General features: G+C 59.9%; 3 protein-coding genes and 1 long non-coding RNA gene across 4 annotated transcripts; 1 reads left to right on the top strand and 3 right to left on the bottom strand.

Annotated features, from left to right (window-relative positions):
• Window positions 1-482: 482 nt before the first annotated feature.
• Window positions 483-1,897, bottom strand: LOC125927077 (uncharacterized). Its single transcript, XR_007459226.1, has 2 exons — window positions 1,328-1,897; window positions 483-721 (listed from the first exon to the last, which is right to left on the bottom strand). It is a non-coding gene; the product is annotated as an uncharacterized LOC125927077 (long non-coding RNA).
• A 19-nt stretch (window positions 1,898-1,916) lies between these two features.
• SLC16A11 (solute carrier family 16 member 11) lies at window positions 1,917-4,294 on the top strand. The gene is given in 6 exon segments (XM_049637124.1): window positions 1,917-2,083; window positions 2,246-2,552; window positions 2,858-3,001; window positions 3,167-3,906; window positions 3,908-3,935; window positions 4,047-4,294. Coding segments are annotated over 5 exon segments (1,362 nt in total). The 5' UTR covers window positions 1,917-2,083; window positions 2,246-2,350.
• Window positions 4,295-4,968: 674 nt separating this feature from the next.
• On the bottom strand, window positions 4,969-8,462 carry SLC16A13 (solute carrier family 16 member 13). Its single transcript, XM_049637123.1, has 4 exons — window positions 7,824-8,462; window positions 7,528-7,671; window positions 6,176-6,913; window positions 4,969-5,499 (listed from the first exon to the last, which is right to left on the bottom strand). Exons 1-4 carry the CDS (start codon window positions 8,020-8,022, stop codon window positions 5,300-5,302), a joined length of 1,281 nt encoding a protein of 426 aa, XP_049493080.1. The 5' UTR covers window positions 8,023-8,462; the 3' UTR covers window positions 4,969-5,299.
• Window positions 8,463-10,771: 2,309 nt separating this feature from the next.
• On the bottom strand, window positions 10,772-16,793 carry BCL6B (BCL6B transcription repressor). Its single transcript, XM_049637122.1, has 9 exons — window positions 16,744-16,793; window positions 16,000-16,190; window positions 15,576-15,797; window positions 15,141-15,473; window positions 14,767-14,891; window positions 14,038-14,202; window positions 13,819-13,949; window positions 13,568-13,705; window positions 10,772-13,176 (listed from the first exon to the last, which is right to left on the bottom strand). The coding sequence occupies exons 2-9, from the start codon at window positions 16,176-16,178 to the stop codon at window positions 12,790-12,792; spliced, it is 1,680 nt and encodes a 559-aa protein (XP_049493079.1). The 5' UTR covers window positions 16,179-16,190; window positions 16,744-16,793; the 3' UTR covers window positions 10,772-12,789.
• Window positions 16,794-19,000: the final 2,207 nt, after the last annotated feature.

Genomic DNA, 19,000 nt, shown 5'->3' on the forward strand with positions numbered 1-19,000 from the left:
CACGGGGCAGGACCACTTTCCTGGGGTGCACAGGGAAAGACCACTTTCCTGGGGTCCACGGGGCAGGACCACTTTCCTGGGGTGCACGGGGTAAGACCACTTTCCTGGGGTGCACGGGGCAGGACTGTAAACCTTCAGGGACTCCTGCTCCCCATCCAGGACATTTCAAGGAGTGGGCATCGCACCTGCAAAAATTCACAAGCGAGAAAAAGCCAGGCATGTCCTCGGAGCAGGTGAGGCACTGATGGCTGTAAGGGCACAGGAGAGAGGGGAGAGGGGGAGTCTACTTTCGACTGTTACAGGCCTAATCCCCAAAGTAGAGAAACGTGGTCGTTTTCCTCCAATTTGCAGATACTCTCTCAACAATTAGGGAACACTGCCCCCACGTGGCTCTCGGGTGACGCCTGCTCCAAACTGGAGATTGCCACATTTTCTATGATATTGCGCAATGATTAAACCAAAGAACACATCTCTTGATTCACTTTTTTTTTTTTTTTAACGTTTATTCGCTTTTGAGAGACAGAGAGAGACAGAGCATGAGCAGGGAAGGGGCAGAGACGGAGACACAGAATCCGAAGCAGGCTTCAGGCTCCGAGCTGTCAGCACAGTGCCCGACGCGGGGCTGCAACTCACGAACTGTTGAGATCATGACCTGAGCCGAAGTCTCCGCTTAGCTGACTGAGCCCCCCCAGGCGCCCCACAGATCTCTTGATTCAAATACCTGAAGTAAAGCAACGGTAACCTTAATCCTGGTGTAAAAAGTATACTTTTAAATAAAGTTCCCCCATGAAATCAGTACCTGGGTCCAATTCTCAGATTTCTTACTTTGTTTTTAAAATTTGAGGGGCATCTGGGTGGCTCAGTCGGTTGAGCATCCGACTTTGGCTCAGGTCATGATCTCGCGGTCCGCGAGTTCGAGCCCTGCGTGGGGGCTCTGTGCTGACGGCTCAGAGCCTGGAGCCTGTTTCAGATTCTGTGTCTCCTTCTCTCTGACCCTCCCCTATTCATGCTCTGTCTCTGTCTCAAAAATAAACGTTAAAAAAAATTTTTTTTTTAATTCGAATCTGAATCTTCCACGAGTCTGATCCCAAGGATCCTTTCTCTTCCCAGTGACGCTTATCTTAGAATCACGAACTCCTTGGCCCTGCAGAAGCTCTGCCATTTCCAGGCTAGTCAGCCATCATACTGTCCCCAGGCCCTTCCCTCCACTGTGGTATCCTATCACAATCCTAGGCCTGTTCTCCATTCACCGTCTGCAGTTGGACAGATCCAACCAAATTCAAGTATTTCCACCATCTTTTAGCTGGGTTGCTTTGATGCAACGCACCTAGTCTCTCCAAGTTTCGGTAGCTTCATCTGTAAATTGGGCACAACACCTTCACGGGTTTACTGGGAGCGTGTACAGGTGACATGGGTAAAGGGCATCTGGCTCATCACAGCGTCTCCTAGTAAAGGAATCTTCTTCCTCCCCCTGGGTCCTTGAGGGCCCGTTACTGCTGAGCAAGAAATGAGCACTCAGTGGAGGTCAGTGATTTGATATCCAAGAATTGCCTGGCCCTCCAGCAATGTTCCCTGAGAGCAAAAGTACTCAGCGCCCCTGGCCTTGGGGGTCACGCCTATTTCCACGTGTTGCCTACCGACCTTGGGTTTGCCCTGGATTGCAATCCACGGGTCTCCTCCAGGAGAAGCAGGTGGCGGGTGCGTGGACTTGAGCCGGGCGGGGCCGCGTTCATTCTTCCCGCCCCCCTCCCTGGTGAGGAGGTAGAGAAGTGTGTGTGTGTGTGTGTGTGTGTAGGCGTGTGTATATAATTCAATCCCCGTGGGACTCAGCGTCTGGCCTCACCAGCGGCTAGGCCATTGGCTGACAGTCAGCTCCCCCGCCCTCCTTACCCCCCCCCCACCCCCCGCGTCCCAGGTGGCTCAGGCCCCGGTGGCCAGCTCTGTTTACCGAGAGAGCCGGTCCAGGTGGGGTTCCATCTCGGCGCTCGCTCCCCTCCGGGGCCCCGCCCGCCCAGGAAGCAGGCAGAAAACCTGGCCGGGGTGTCCTCGCCTTTCCCCTTCCCTCACCGCCCGGAGGGGCCGGGTAAGGGGGGAGGGGTGGGCGTGGGAGGGGGAGCCCCAGGCCTGGGGGATCCGGCTGTCACCCCGTCCCGGGAGCCCGCGCGCGGACCGGGGGTGGGGATGGGGGTGGGGGGTATCCCTAGGCCTGACTCCTGCTCCCTCCGCCCCGCCGTATCGTGCTCAGGGGGCCGTGCCCACCCTGGCCAGCAGCCAGAACCTGCATCTCGGGGATGCCCAGGTCTCCTAGAGGAGGCGCCGACGCTGTGTGTCCCCCCTTCCCCAGACGGCGATGACCTCCAAGCCTGCCGGACCCCCCGACGGGGGCTGGGGCTGGGTGGTGGCCGCCGCAGCCTTCGCGGTAAATGGGCTCTCCTACGGGCTGTTACGCTCGCTGGGCCTCGCCCTCCCTGACCTCGCGGAGCACTTTGACCGAAGCACTCAGGACACTGCGTGGGTCAGCGCCCTGGCCCTGGCGGTGCAGCAGGCAGCCAGTGAGGGGGACCCCCAGGTGGGAGGCGGGGACCGGGGTGGAGTGGCGGAGAGTGTGTGCGGTGGCGGAGGACCCACCTGCTCACCAGACAGCCCTTGAGAAAGGGCGACCGGTGGGGACCGGGGGGAATGAGTTCTAGAAAAGAGAGAGTCTCGTCTTGAGGTCAAGGACAGGAGCTATTAGGCGGGGTGGGGGTGGTGGGGGGAGCAGAGAGACGCTTTAGGCCTGGCAAGCCGCCAAAGAGGAGTGCCGGATGGAGTTTGGGGGTCCAGAGGCGTGTCTTCCGTTGACTCCGCCCCCTTCCAGGCCCAGTGGGCAGCGCCCTGAGCACCCGCTGGGGGGCGCGCCCCGTGGTGATGGTTGGGGGCGTCCTCACCTCGCTGGGCTTCGTCTTCTCCGCTTTCGCCCGCAGTCTGCTGCACCTCTACCTTGGCCTGGGCGTCCTTGCTGGTGAGGGGAGAGGGACACCCGGGTCCTTAAGGGGTGATGGTGGAGGTGGGCGCTTCCTGGGGGCTGGAGGCCAAAGGGGCGGGGCCTCCTGCGAGGATCCGGGCTGGGATTGCTGGCGCAGAGCATCCCGGGTCCCTGTCGTCACCCCGTCCTGTCCGTTCGCAGGCTCCGGCTGGGCCCTGGTGTTCGCCCCTGCCCTGGGAACCCTGTCCCGTTACTTCTCCCGCCGTCGAGTCTTGGCCGTGGGGCTGGCGCTCACGGGCAACGGGGCCTCCTCGCTGCTCCTGGCGCCCACCCTGCAGCTCCTCCTTGACACCTTCGGCTGGCGGGGCGCCCTGCTCGTCCTCGGCGCCATCACCCTCCACCTCGCCCCCTGTGGCGCCCTGCTGCGACCCCTGGTGCTCCCTGGCGACCCCCCGGCCCCACCCCGCGGGCCCTTAGCTGCCCTCGGCCTGGGTCTCTTCGCGCGCCGGGCCTTCTCAGTTTTTGCTCTGGGCACAGCCCTGGTTGGGGGCGGCTACTTCGTCCCCTACGTGCACTTGGCCCCCCACGCTTTAGACCAGGGCCTGGGCGGGTATGGGGCAGCGCTGGTGGTGGCCGTGGCTGCGGTGGGGGACGCGGGCGCGCGGCTGATCAGCGGCTGGCTGGCGGACCAGGGCTGGGTGCCCCTCTCGCGGCTTCTGCTGGTGTTCGGGGCTCTGACCGGGCTGGGGGTGCTGGCCGTGGGACTGGTGCCCTTGGCGGGGAGCCAGGAGGGCTGCCGGGGGGCCCTGCTGGCCGCGGCTGGGGCCTACGGGCTGAGCGCCGGAAGCTACGCCCCCCTGGTTTTCGGTGTGCTCCCGGGGCTAGTGGGCGTCGGAGGTGTCGTACAGGCCACGGGGCTGGTGATGATGCTGATGAGTCTGGGGGGGGCTTCTGGGCCCTCCCCTGTCAGGTAAGGGCCCGAGCGAGCAGATCCGCTCCCAACCATCCTCTGTCCCCCGCTTACCGCCTTCCCCCCACCCCTGGGTCCCAGGCCTCTAAATTCCTTTCCCCTTCCTTGCAGGCTTCCTAAGGGACGAGACCGGAGACTTCACCGCCTCCTTCCTCGCCTGCGGCTCTTTCATTCTTTCCGGCAGCTTCATCTACATGGGGCTGCCGGGGGCGCTGCCCTCCTGCCCACCGGCCTCCCCCTCCCCGCAGGCCACCCCTCCTCCCGAGAGGGGGGAGCTGCTCCCGGTTCTTCCGGTTCTTCCGGTCGCCCTGCTCTCCTCCTCGGGAGGCCCTCCATCCACTCTGGACACTACGTGTTGACCATTTTGTTTGGGCCACTCCCCCAATAAAGAATTTCTATCCGGTTTCCTGCAAGCTCCAGCTGTTAGCCAATCTAGGGCGCTGCAGACATTCTGCTGAAGATATTTAAGAAGGCTGACTCAAACGGACGGGGTCCCACTGAACTCTGAGCTGTTTTTCCGGCCGTCCAGCTGGTCCACCTGTCTTTGCCCAAGCTGTTGCCATTTTGACAGGGAGTCTCTGAAAAGCTGTTCCTAAGCTTCCGTGCGTTCGGGGTGGGGAGCTCATGAGGGACCTATCAGCCCCCTCCAGCCCTCCCGGCTGAGTCTTTCCTGTATTTCTGGCTCCTTTGGCCTGTGGGAAATGCTAGACCCAGACCTTAGCTCTTTAAGCTTCTGCTGCCCCTCCCAGACTCCCCCCACCCTGTGTCCTCACTGCTGTCTTCGTTTCTGAGTCACGGGGGGGGGGGGGGGGGGGGAGACTGGGAAAGAGGTCAGTGGACAAGGCAGAGGAACCGTGGCCCAGAGAGCAGAGTCCAGGGTTCATATAGATACTTCCCCTCCCTGCTTCCTAGCCATGAACCCATTCAGCCAACCCAAGCACATGCGCCCCAGCTCTTTGTGAGGTTCTCATTATTATCCAGTTTCCTTCTTTAGGCTTATCTCAGAAGGGCTTCCCTCTCTCCCAAACATCGGTCTTCAGAGAAGAAAGCTGGAAGGGCAGCAAAGTAGAAATCACATGTAAGGCACGCGAAGATCTTGGCTTTGGGTGTTCACGGCCGACTCACAGCGCAGGGGAGCAGGCTGAGCTCCGGGATCCTCCAGGAAAGGTCGTGGGAGCAAGGAAGAGCCACGAGTCCTCGACGAGACAAGAAAGGTTGGCACAGGCAACACACTGCCCCGGGGGGAGGCGGGCCAAGAGGCCTTGTTCTTGGGCACTGCGGTTCTGTGGGCACCAGGATGGGACAGAAGGCCCTGAGAGCTTGCGCCCTCTGGCTTTCTGGGTCTGACAGTCCCTTTGCAGAGTTCAGTCCTCCTGCAGCCCTTCCTTGGTGAGAGAGACCTTGGTATCCACTGCATCCATCTTGGGGTCCTGGGGCTTGGAGGCAGAGGCCGAGAAGCAGAAGACGTGAGGCAGCGTGATGAGAATCCCACTCCCCACGAGAAGGAAGGCCCCGGCCACCACAAAAGAAGCTGTGTAGTTGCCTGTCGTATCTCGGAGGTAGCCTAGATCCAAGAGAGAAAAAGAACACACATGGGTGACCCGTTTCCCAAGACCGGTGGAGGGAAAAGAGAATCCTGAACGCATCATCTCGGAAGAATCAGGACTCACAAGGCAGGACTGGAGGAGCTCCAGAACTCTGGGACCCCGAGGTTTCTAAAGCTAACGTCCGCCCTCTTCCTGCCTTTGGAAAGGGCCTCCAAACCAGCCAGCAGAGACCTGGGTGTCCACATCGAGCCAGGCACACCTATGCCTTTCTTTCAAGCAACAGCGGTCCTTCTTTTACACTTTGAGTTAATAGTTAGGAGAAATTTAAGGGTCTGAAGGTTTTGGCATCTGGGGCATGGAGAACTTTGACCCGACGGCTCAGACACCTGGGCTGGGGCCCAGTAGGCCAGGGGAACGGGCAGACGCTGGTGAGCTATGTCTGGCCAGGTCCAGCCAGGTCCTCTGAAAGCCCAAGCTGCAGACACCCTGCCAAGGGCTCCTCATAGCTCCCCTTAATCCTCCCACAGTCCCCGATTTCTTTGCGCCATGGACCCACTCCGGGGCTACTCTGACGGACCCGTGTTCCGTGCCATCCCGGAGGGCAGTATTCACAGACACTGGAATTTAAATAGTCCCCTCCCCGAATCGCAATACATGCAGCCCTGACCGCCCTGGAAGCCCAGTCCCCCTTACCTGACAGAGGAGCCCCCAGCAGCCCCCCGATGCTCTCTACCATCTGCACCAGTCCCAGGCCACAGTATATCCTTCCAGTGCCCACCAGTTCAGGCAACACGGAGAAGGCCACGGGGGTCAGGGCCCCTGATGTGAAGCCATAGGCCACGGCCAGAACCATCAGGGCCGTGGGAGTCCGAGCCACGGGGAACAGGGCCAGTGACACCCCGGTCAGGGTGGTCCAAAGCATTAGGAGTCGAGCCACAGGTCCTGGGGCGGTGTCCCCTAGCCACCCAGAAGCCACACGTCCCACGAGGTCAGACACAGCCACCACCGAGAGGAGGAAGGCAGCAGACAGAGGTTCCCAGTCCAGGTCCTGGAGATGGGCCATCAAGTGCACGTAGGGGATGAAGTAGCCAGTGTTGATCAGGGTGAGGGCCACAGTGTAACGAAGGAAGGGGCCATGGCGGAGGAGGGAAGAGAGTTGGGCCCCAGGGCCGCCCACAGCAGGGTCCTCCGTCAGGGAGAGTGGGCGGAGGAGTGCTCCGCAGGCCACCAGGTGGAGGGAGAGGGCAGACACCAGCAACAGTGCCCCCCGCCAGGCGTAGCGGCTGACCAGCCACTGGAAAAGTGGGGCAAAGGCAAAGGAGGAGAGACCCACGCCGGTCAGTGCCAGCCCCGTGGCCAGGGATCGCCTCCGAGAGAAGTAACGGGACAGGCAAGCCAGGGTCGGAGTGAAGGTCAAGGCCCAGCCAGAGCCTGTCAGAAAGGAACAAATAGGGGTTGGGGGACTCTTAGGGGGCTCGGGGCACCCAGAAATCCCACCACTGCCCAGGATGTAGCACAGGCTTGGGTTACAGCCCCTAGCATCGATTTCCTGCATTTTATTCAATCGCCCAGCCTTGGGCTCGCCGTCTGGCAGATGGGGTGATACACCTCAGGGGACTGCAGAGGCTTAGAAATACCGTTTGCCGGGTAGTAGCTCAGAACTTTGCAGTTGGGCTTGGGCTATATATCACTTCTGGCTACGGTGAGCTCCAGCTGCCAAGTTACATAAGCTTCGGAAGCCTTTCTTGGTCTGTATGCAAATTGGACAATGAGATCTATTTCACAGCCACAGAAGCTGGCACAAGTGTAGGGTGATTCTGACACTCCAGCCCCGGGCTTGCATTTGCTGGATCCGTCATCTTTGAATTTCTCAATATCCCCCACGCCGCGCTTTATCAAGTTAGTCATCCCTCTTCAGCCTTCCCTTGCGGGCACAGGTGCTAGCAGAAACTTTCTCTGAGCCTCCCCGAGCCTCTGGGAAGGGGCACGAAGCAGGTGAAAGCCCGGAGGCCCTTTCCCTCTCCTGCCCTAGTCCTGGGCCTCACCTGACAGCAGACCAATGCTCAGGTATAGGTGGGTCACGGAGGTAGCAAAGGAGGCGAGCAGCATCCCCGACGCAGCCAAGATGCCCCCAGCCATCACCACGGGCCTGGGCCCGTACTTCGTGCTCAGGGCGCTGCCCACGGGGCCTGAGAAAGAGGAAGAGGTTCTGCGAGATCTCCGGCGTCCTTCCCAGCCCCGCCCTGCCTCTCTGGCGCCCCCTTCACCGCCCCCCCCCCTCATCCCCCTATCCCTTCCGAGGGAGGGTCGCCTGCACGCCGGACCCGGGCGCGGCACTCACTCCCGAACTGCTGCACGGCGATCCCTATGGAGGCGATCCAGGAGACCCGCGCCGCCTGCTCTTGGAACGCCGCCACTAACTCCACGAAGAAGACGCCGAAAGAACGGAGCACCCCGAACACCAGCGCCGACTGGAAGAAGGCGGACAGCACCACCATCCACCCCCAGCCCCCGTCGGGGGGCTCGGCCCTGCGCGCCATCGGGGAGGGGACGCGGCCGCAGCCAGTGCGCGCCGCCCGGGCGGGAGCAGGGCGCGGGGACGCTCCACCTCCGCCCCGCGAGCCGCCCAGCCTGCGGAGGGCAGGCGGCTGAAGAGGAAGGCACCGACGAGGGCTTTTAAGCGGCTGGGAGGCTGCGTGAGGCGCCTGCGCCTCTCCCCTAGGGGGGCGACCTAGGTGGGGAGGGCGGGCGAGCGGCGCCCGGGGGCGTGGCTCCGCGGGCAGCGCGCGGCGGGTCGAGGCCGGGGCGGGACGGGCCCGCGCGGGGGCCCGACGTTCAGCGGAGGAGCCGCGAGGCGGCCCCGGGTGCGGGCCCAGCCCTGCGGCGCGCCAGCCCCCGTGTGGGTTATCGCTCTTGTCACTGGAAGTGTCAGCTACGCGGCCATCGCTGCCGGCACCCCCGGGCACGGCTCGCTGGTGGGGACGCGCGACTCGGGAGCACGGGGGGTGGGGCCAGGAGGGCGGGGCGGGGCTTAGAGCCGCGTCCCGGACCCGGACAGCGAGTGGGGCGCATGCGTAAAGAGGGGACCCGAGGCGGCCTACCGGGTGGGCCCCACGGGGACTCCCGGGTGTGCGGGGAGGCCGTTGCGTCCCCCGCCCACTTTTATCCGTGCGGATTTCCGCACCAAGACCCTCCCGTTGGCAGTTTCGTGCGGGAAGGTGGTGGGTGAACTGGTTCGGGAGAGGAAGACACCCACTTGCTCAACGAGGGGCCTAGCTGCAAGGCCAGGTCGCCCGGTGGGCGCAGGGGTTCTGAGATGAGAGTGTCAGACGAAGACACCTGCCCGAGCGCCCGAGGACGCTAGAAGCTACATGCCTGGATCCCGGAGGTCTCCAAGGCCCCGGAAGAGACCAGGGGAAGGACAGGCTGTTGGACTGCGGGCGTTCATTTCTGCAGTGGGAACTCAGTTCCTGTTGCTTCTGTTTTCACCAGCAGGAAACCCACAGGTCACAGAGACCAAAAATAAAACTGGGAAGAGGAAGGGCGGCTGTGAGCTCACCCGGGGCCCCACAAACATCACCTACACCCCTTCCTCGGTGGGGCTGGAACCTTTTCTTTCACCCTCTGGTAACAACTTCTACGCAGTATTTGATCTCCTGATGGGGTTGACTAAAGAGCCAAGTTCTGACCACCGGAGCGGTCAGCCCCTCCTACCCAACCAGTACCCAGTGGGTCCACCTAAGACAGCACCGAGGGCTTGGCTTCCTGTTTCTTCATTATAATTCATGCTCCCCAAGACCCTGACGTGGCAACTTGGGTTCAAGGGCTCATACCCAGACAAATGGGGGTGGGGAGGGGGGAGGCTGCCTGGGTGGCTCAGTGGGTAGGGCATCCGATTCTCGATCTCAGCTCAGATCTTGATCTCAGGGTTGTAAGTTCGAGGCCTGCATTGGGTTCCATGCTGGGTGTGCCGCCTACTTAAAAAAAAAAAAAAAAAAAAAAAAAAAAAGAGCCTTGGGTGGCTCACTTGGTTAAGCGTGGGACTCGGTTTCAGCTCAGGTCATGATCTCACAGTTCGTGGGTTCGAGCCCCGCATCTGCTTGGGATTCTCTCCCTCTCTCTCTCTCTCTCTCCCCCCTCCCCTGCTCTTTCTGTCTCTCTCAAAAGAAAGAAAAGCAAGCAAGCAAGCAGGAGCGCCTGGGTGGCTCAGTTGGTTGAGCTTTGGACTTGAGCTCAGGTCATGATCTCGCGGTTCACGAGTTTGAGCCCCACATTGGGCTCACTGCTGTCGGCCTGTTAGCGCAGAGCCTGTTTAGGGATCCTCTGTCCCCCTCTCTCTGCCCCTTCCCACTTGTGCTTTCCCAAAACTATTTTTCTTAAGAAAAGCATTTTGAGCCTTATAATTTTGTGTGGTTAATAAAAATAATCATGCCCCCCCCCCCAAGATTTTGTTAAGTGGAATCAAAACTTCGGCTGGCGGGAAATAATGCCAAGACGTAGAAATTGATGTGGCTGTATAACATAGTGCAGGAACATAATCTTTAGGAGCAAATCAAGGCTCCAATCTTGGTTTCATCACATACTGCCTAAGCCACTGAGCCTCTCAGGTGGCTTTCCTAACTGTAAACTGGGGATAAGATTAGTACCTACTTTTTCGGGTTGTCAGGGGAATTGAATTAGAAAATCTATGTATGCACTAAAATAAAATGCTTAGTTTAGGACCTGACAGGTAGCAGGGGATAAGTAATATTAGCTGGTCTCATTTTCAACAGGACATAAGCTATAGTGAGAGGAGGAAGAGAGGTTTTAGTTTGGGTTGTTTCATTATTTTACTTAAAAAAAAAAAAATCTAATCTAGATCATGAGTTTTCAGATTGAGAAATACAACCACAAACTGTAAATATTGGAAGGAACTGCAGACCCTGTTAATGGACTTCTTTCACAGATGAGGAATTTAAATCCAAAAGGGAGGTAACCTAACAGAATCAGTGACCCTCTGCCTACGGGCAGAGCGGAGCCGGGCACCCAGGCCACGCATAGGGCGGGGAAGAAGCACGAATTGGGCAGTGGATACATTCCAAGGCACCATCGCTGGGGGAGGGGTGGAGCTCTCACATGGGCTCCAACCACATACATGGCCTTGTCACTGCCACCTGCATCCTGTACGGTCCTCATGGGACCCAAGTCCTATCTATTTTCCTTGGTGGCGGTGGTGGTGGTAGGCAGGGGGTGTCCCAAGCATTAGGACCCCAGCACAGATGCATATTCCCTTCCCCCCCCCCCCCCCCCGCCTCTCGGCATTATTCGTGGCTTCCAGGTTTCTCGAGGCTGCCCCCACACCTCGACCAGGAAGTGACTTCAGAACAGCAGGATGCAGGTGGCTCCGGAGAAACTTCATGAAGTCACTGGTTCTCACACAATGAGCCGGAAGGCAAGGGCAGGGAAAGGGAGAACAAGGGCCATTCTAAGGGTCTGATGTGATGGGGGCAGTGGAATGGTCACAAAATCCAAGATGGAGTCCAGCAGGGAAGAACCTTCTTTCCCTGGCTGCACCCTGCTCCCAGATCCTCCCAGGCAAGAACCTTGGACACAGCAGGCAGCACAGAGAGGCTTCTTTATTCCAACATTCTGATCTTGCAGGATCTAACATTTCCACCCCTGGGCGCTCTCCACCTGCCCATCCAGTTGGCTTAAAAAAAAAAAAAAAATCATGGTTCCTTCTCCTATCTCTCTTCTGCTCTCAACTCTGTGGCGGGGAGTAAGAGGGAAAGATCAAGAAAAGTTGCTTTCTCACCTGGCCTCAAGCAGAAGCGATTAGTACTGACCTATCTTGAGCCAGCTCCACGCCGCACCCTGCAATCGAAGAGCTCCCGAGGAGGGGAAGGACTGTAAATCAAGGCTCCAGGGTATCATCTCACATTCCAGACATCCCATCCAGTTAAGAGGCAACTCCATTCCCAATTTTCTACCTGCTTGGCCTGCAGCGGAGACTGTGCCCCTCAACCAACCTACCAATCTCTCAGTCCTACCTGGATACTCCGTCAGCTGGGAGGTCCATCAGTCAATTAATCTTTTAAATCTCTAATCCCAACAGCAATCCCAATCATAATCCCAAACTCTAGCAAATCCAGAATGGAACTCAGCCCCATTTCTCTCCCTGTGGAAGGTCCTGCTGCCTTCGCTGGTTTCAGACAGGAACACAGTGGCAGGAAGGCCAGGTCACAGACCTGGCTTCTCTAAAGTAACAAAGCTACCAAGCACCTGTGACTTCTCAAGGCAAAGACGTTTCTGGAATCAGAACCCTTGCCACAAATGCCCAAAAGCTCACCGAAGGGAGAAGGGGTTTGTCTCAGGTAGACAGAATCCCCAGGGACATTCAAATCCAGACACATCTACAGTAAAGGACTGGTCGTGACTCAGCTGTTAGTCAAGATAAAGAGTTTCATAATTCCCCTGCAGGTCATACCATTCTTAGAGGCTGGGCAGAACCCGAAAAGCTTGCATCATCTCTGATAAGGAATTTCAGATCTCTCCCTCATGGAGGGATCAACTCAGTGCTAAGCACAAGCCCCCGTGGGAAGATTCTGGGCTCAAATACAGTCCAGTTCATGCCAGACAGACATAGTGCAGCCAAACCCAGGTGGCCAGACTCTTGGGAAGGTTAGGGCCATAAGAGAAAGCCTCTCCAATCATTCCCCCTAACTCCAACACTGACAAAGCTCCCACATCCACAGCCCCCAGGAAACACTTCCTACTTCCCCGTCAGGCTCACCATGAAGCTTCCTCGAAGTCTTGAAAACAGAGAAAAAAGTCTATAGCCAGCTCCAGCCCGCTAGAGAACCTACATTATCCAGAATACCGGAGAGGGTTCCTGACCCAATGCCACAAACTCACACGTGCCCAGTGCTGCCCTAGAAAATTAAGGTTCCAGACCTACAATCGGGAGAGACAGGACACACAGAAACCTTTCCTCCATTTTACACACACCAACAAGCAAACAGATTGAAGAAACGAGACGATTCCGAAGATAAAAGTTAATGACAATAATAATCATAAAACACTCAAGCCTAAGGACGCGGCCAAGTGCTAATCTCTGCCAGCAGAGCTGTGACCTCGCATACTGTGCTTCAGGTCACTTTGGATCACACTTGTGGAAGAGGGAGGTGGGAAATGCAATCGAATGGAGGCCCCGGTGCCACCCACGGGCCTCAATAAATTATATTTACAGACAAACCAAACGGAGAGGGGGCCGCGCGTGTGGAGGACTGTTCCCTCAGGGAATCCAGGCCTCCAGTCGCTCCCCTCCCTCAGCTCCCAGCTTGCTGTCTCCTCCAGGACAATTTCGATTGTGGGGAAGAGGTTTTGACCAGCAAAACAGGCAGATCAAGCCACGACCTGCCATCCCTGTTCCCCCCGCCCCCGCCCCCCCATGAGAATTTAAGGCGGTGGCTGTTTCTGATACCAGAGGGGCCTCGCACACCACCCCTCTCCTCATGCCCAAGGCCGACCGGGAGGCCGGGCCTGAGCGCAGCTTTCCCGGCTTCCAGGAGGCGAGTGGGATCGGGGCGGCGCTCAGCTAGGGCCCCCCCCAGAATGTGGTAGTGCACTTTAGTGTTGGTGGCAGCCCCGTGCTTCTGGCGCAGATGCAGCCGAAGTTGACTCTTGTGCCGGAAATGCAGCCCGCAGGGGTCGCACTGTGGGGGGGGGGGGGGACAGCCGGGTCAGCGCCCGCCCCCTTCCACCAGCACCTTTTAGGCGGGGCGCGCGGGGCAACTGTCCGGCTCCCCGCGGAAGACCAGCTCTTCGGTCTTCGCGTCTTCCCAGATCCTCTGCGGAGGCCGAGGAGGCGGGCCCCGCCCTCAGCCCCCCCCCCCCCAAGCTCCTCTTGGGGGCGCGGGGTGGGGGACGGACGGCGCCCAGTCCGGGGGCCTGACTCGGGTGCCTGAGCCTCCCCGGCCCCGCCCCTTGATCTCTCAGGACTCCGCCCACTTCCAGGTGCTCCCCTCGGGGCCCCGCCCCTAGGTAAACGCGAGGCCCAGGCTCAGGCTTCGGGCGAGGCGGGGGCGGGGCGGGGCGGGTACTCACGTGGTAAGGCTTCTCCCCGGTGTGGATGCGAACGTGGCTCTTGAGGGTCTGTAGGTGGCGGAAGCGAGTGCCGCAGGTGGGGCAGGGATAGGGCTTCTCCCCGGTGTGGATGAGCACGTGCGCGCGCAGGTGCGCTACCTGGGAGGGGAGGGCGACCTCAGACCGCGCCGGCCGGAGGGACCCTCCCCGCGGCCCCGCCCCGCGCTCCGGCCAGTTGGCCTCCGAGCTTGGCCTCGGAGCCGGCTGGGTACCTGCACGAAGCGCGAGCCGCACGTCTCACACTTGTACGGCTTCTCTCCGGAGTGGATGCGGCTGTGCGTTTTCAGGTTGGCCGGCCGGTTGAAGCGGGCCCCGCAGATGGAACAGTGGTAGGGCTTCTCCCCTGGAGGCAGGGAGGAAGGGAGGTCGGGGACTGGGCCCTAGGACACCTGCGGGCACGAAGCCCCGGGGAGGGCCCTCTCCTCCCCTACCTGTGTGCACCGTGCGGTGACTGGCCAGGTTGCCTTTGTAGCGGAAGGCGGACCGGCACAGCTGACACTTGTAAGGTTTGTCCTCATCCCCAGGAGCCAAGGGGTCCAGCCCCGACGAGCACCCGGCCACAGCCTCGCAGTTCTGGCAGCTGAAAAATTCACTTCCTGGGAGGGGAGGTGGGTCATGACAACAATACCAATGAGTGCTCAAACCACATCGGTAAAGTGGGTTTTCTCTTTCCCAATTTACTGTAAAGGCTTCTGGGGCTCGTCTGACTTACTCAAGGTCACATGGTTAATGAGAGGACAAGCCAAGATCTGACTTCATGTCTGTCTGACTCCAGAATACTCTGCTAACCTCTTCGGTAGAGGCGGTGGTACCGGGAGGCCCCAGTTACTGGCCCCTGTTGCTCCCCTCTTGCACCACGATGGTTGACAGCTTGCCAGAGAGGCAGGCCCTGCCGAGCTCTGGGCCCACCGTTCCTCCCCGAGGGGAACAGGCCAGAACTTCGCTGCTCACTGGAAGCTTTACAGAGCACTGATACCTGGTGCCCTCTTCCAGACATTCTGATCTTCGGGGATGTGACCTGGGCGATGGGATTGTTCAAAGCTCCGCACGTGACTCTACGTTGCAGTAATTGGAAAGGGCCTTTCCTTTTGGCCCAGACTTGGCCTTGAGCAGACCCAGGAGAAAAGCCAAGAAGGAAGTAACCGAAAGGGCTCTTGTACCTGGTGGGGGACAAGCCGGCCCAGAGTGTGAGCCAGGGGTCTCTTGAGCCGGGGCTGTGAGGAGATGGCGGGTATGGACTGGAGCCCCACACTTGAACTGTCCCGTGACAGCAGTTGGAGACAGCCTAGGCAGATGGCAAGCCCAGAGAAAAGGGTTAGGAGAGCTTCTACTGAGGGGGGGTTCTACCCCGGAGGACTTGGAGCCAAAGGCCTGCCCCCTGGAGGTGAGCCAATACTGACCAATGAGCCACGCCCTTTGTGCGGCCGAAGCCCCACCCCTCCCTCTCCGCTCCTGACCACCCAGGCCCGCCCGGTGGCTCGGTCTCCTAGCTGAGGCTAGCCTCTACCAATTCTTGAGGTTCCAGTTTCTGTACCTGCTCTGGGGACCAGGAATGGGTCCTTCTTCACTGCCACTGCTGCTGGAAGCCTCATCTCCACTGGGGAGCCCGGCTTGGGGGCAAAGTTGACCGGAACTCCTCTCCCCCGCCAGGCTCCCCGCTTGGGAGGCCTGAGAGTTTAACACGATGAACTTGTATTTTTTCCAGTTGCAGGCCTTGGGGTCTGGGCTACCTTGACTGCAGCTGCGAGACTCCGTAGGTGGGTCCGGGTGTCCTTCGGAGCGCCTGGGACTGCCCGGGGGAGGGGCCATTGGCGGCGTGGGGGGTTCTGCCTCCAAAGGCCGCAGAGAGATGCCCAGAGGTTCATAGCTGGGAACAGTGCGATGGATCTCAGTGCCATTTCCAAATCTCGGCCTCTGCCCTTGACACCCCGGATGCCACTTCACCCCCACGGAGCTGGGGCTCCCTCACCTGGCCTGGATGAAGCGGTGGCATGCCTGGACCACATGTTCCATCTGCAAGTAGGTGGCGGCCGCAAGGACCGCGGGCGCAGTGGCGGGAGAGAGGCGGAGGCGTGAGGTGTACATGAAGTCCAGAAGGGGAGCGAAGCCTCCGGCTTCGGGGCCCCCGGGCAGGGAGAGCACGTCCACCCCGACTCCTGCGCGGCCTCGGAAAATTGAATAGAAGAAGCCGCTGGACAGAGGGCAGATAGGCTATGTTAGCGCCTGGGGGCCCCTGGGAGACACGCGCCACGTCCTCCCCACTGTCGCCCCAATCCCGGGGTGCTCAGCCTCCTGCTTCCGGAAGGCTAGGCTTCGGATCCCCTTCCGAAGGCCTCATAGCTCCGCCCCTTTCCCATTTGGCCCCACCCCATCCCCTGAGTCACCCGTCCAACCTGCAGGCGATAAGAACCGCCTTGTGGGCTCGGAGGGGTTGCCCGCCAACCAGCAGCGTGACGTCAGTGAGGATCCCGCGCAGGCGCAGCTCATTCAGGTTGCCGAGCACGTCGGAGGAGTGGCGCGTGAACTCGCGGACGTAGCCCAGCGCCCCCTCCGGGGTGGCGGTGGAGCCCATCGCGACGCAGGCCTGCGGGGGCAGAGCAAGGAGCTCAGGCACCCGGGCCGACCTCAGACGCCTGCCCTCCGCGCTTCGCCCCTTCTGCTGACGCGCAGCTAGAGCCGAGCCCCTAGGCCGGCTCGCGCAGCCTGGCTCGAGCCGTCTAGTTGTTTCTGGCCTCAGTTCACCGGCGCTCGCTGCACCCCCCCCCCCCCCCCCCCCCGAGACTCCATAGTGCCTGCAGCGAGCTGGAGGTTCCCGACCGCGCCGTCGATGGCCCGCGTGGGGAATCCGGCCGCAGCGCCCTTGGTCCCCACTGCTCGTGCCCTTCCAGCACCCCGCTCCCCTCTGCTTCGCCGCGCGCCTGGCTCTCGGGTGTCCCACCTGCCTGGAGACCCTAGACGGCCCGCGGTCCACACCTCTCCAAATCCCAGTCGAAGCTCCCTTTCCGAAGCACTGAATTCCCACTACTATCTGGTCCCCGACCCCTAGCGCAGCCCGAGTAGTGGGCCTCAGTCTTCCTACCATCCAGAACCCTTCGCGGAGACCCCGGAGTCTGGGTCCCTCAGTCTGTCGTTCTTACCCCCGTCCTGCAGGGGCTGCGGCTTCTCTTCTCAGGGGGGCGGGGTCCCTCTCCCCTCCTGGACTCGGCTCCTTTATCTGGCCGGGATGGCGGGGGCGGGGGTGGAGGTGGGGTGAACGCCTGGGTCTGTATCCTTCCTTCCTCCCTTGCTCTCCAGATGGCGAGCCCGGGGCGGGGTCTCCGGCTTGAGGGCGGGACCTCAGAAACCCTGGGTGGTCGTAACGTCAGGGGTCTTGGGCCACCGAAAGTGGAACCGGGGATGGGACGGTGGAATTGGGGAGGGGGTCGTGGAACCTCGAGATCGGAAACATGGGTGACCCGGGTCGTCGAGGGGCCTGGGACAACGAAAATTGGTGTGTTGGCTTTTGGAAGGGGGTGCCTGTTCCCGGAGAGTGAATACAGGGAAACTCCCCCCCTTCCAACGTAAGGTATCCAGGAGATAAAGGGGCGCCCGACAAGGCACCAGGTGTGGGGAGGCGATGGTGGACTCGCGTGGGGTCTCAAGACAGCGGGAGGGCGTCGTGTGAATGGCAGGCTCCTCTAGCGGTGCCTACAAGAAGGGGGGCTCTGATCGGGCGGGTTAGGGAGGGGACGGATATGATTTCTAGTTCGTTTCCTTCCATTGTCCTGCGACCGGACGGCTCCGCCAGCTGCTTCCCCTCGAGGAGGTGGGGAAAGCCCCGGGTGGGGGCCCAGAGACGCTCAGGAGACCTGGGCGTCCGGATTCTCGCTCCCAACTCTCTCCTGAATCCTTTTAGGGATCCAGAGAGACAGACTCCCGCCCAAAGCCCGCTCGCCCTCCCCCAATCCCAGCTCACTAGGGCCTCGGGCACCCGCCCGTCGGCTACGCTCGGAGGCTGGCGGGACGCCGGGGTCCAGCGCGGCAAGTAGGCAAAACCCGGCAATGTTTGACTCCTTCCACGAGGGGGCGGACGAGCACTAGCCTCGCCTCGCCGTCTCCACCCGGCTGGGGTCCACTCGGACCGGGGCGCAGGATCCACTCGGTCTGAGCGGCTGAAACCTTCGTTCTCCCCTTTGCGCTGGTTAATTTTGTCCCTCTGTCTCCTAGGAGGGGACTGGGGTTGGGCGGAGGGAGGGAGAGTTAGGTGACAGCGGGGACTTTCCTCCGAGGCCGGGGTTAGAAATCCGCGGGCTCTGGGTCTGAGCCCTGGGTGCTCAGGGTTTTCTTTTCTAATTAGCTAGACCCTATCAATCTGTCTATAGGGGTGAATTTTTAGTGAACATTAATATGAAATTTGGGTGCGGTGGACGGAGAAAGGAAAGCAGGGAGGGAGGGTCTCAGGGTAGCAGGAGGGAGAGAGGGAAAGAGGGGCCGATAACCCTAAATTTAGGTCCCCGCATCTGGGAGATAGGCACGGGTCACACCCTCATATTTTGTTTGGGGAGACGTTGGGGGCGGCAGTGTTTATTCGGCGGGGGCGGGGGAGGCAGAGCTGAGGCTAGCTGCAAAGCAGGGCTTGCATTTGTGTTCAGGACAGTCTACAGGTGCCCAGGGACATCTACCCGTCATCCATGGAGCTGCCTATCCGGGCCTGGGGTCCTCCTCTTCAGATCTGAGGGTGTCTTTATTTGGGTGCAGGAAAGAGCAGCTGAGAAATGGAGAATGCAGGACCACTAGGGATGGGGTGGGGGTCGGTGTGGCCTTTGTCTGTGACGGTTACTTCGGTGTCTGCTCCATTTGGAGTTGGGAGGTCGCCTGGGGGCTCCCTTGGGGATCAGGCTGGAGTCGATTTTGCGCTATCTGGTCAGTTGGTGGAGAGTGCACGTTTATGACCGGGTATTGAGTTCATTTGACTGTTTTGGGCACTGGCGGCTGAATTCAGGCCCCGAGGGCCAATGGTAAGTTGGAGGGAGCTGAGTCTGAAGCTACATTCGTTTGGGGGGATTCTGACACCCATAATTTGGAGATTGTCAGCTTGGAATATGAGGACAAACCGCTAGATGGTCTTCAGGGGGTGGGTGAGGGTTTTGTTTTGGGGATTCATAGTCATCGGTGCATATGGAACATCTGATTTCCAGTAAAGCAGTCATGCTGACTTTGGGGTACAGTCTGTTTGGGGAAGCCGTATGCGTTTCGAGGCTCAGGTTAGATTTGGGGGGCGTGAAATTTAACTTCGAGGGTTTTTTATTAGCCTGAGGCAGGACATAATAGGGACCTGGGAGCAAGTTTGAAGGCCTTCTGCTACCAGGGGTCACTGAGGGGAAGCAAAGCTTTATATCTGAATGTTGTGGAAAC

This window comes from Panthera uncia, chromosome E1 (genome assembly GCF_023721935.1).
Source record: "Panthera uncia isolate 11264 chromosome E1, Puncia_PCG_1.0, whole genome shotgun sequence".
Lineage (NCBI taxonomy): Eukaryota > Metazoa > Chordata > Mammalia > Carnivora > Felidae > Panthera > Panthera uncia.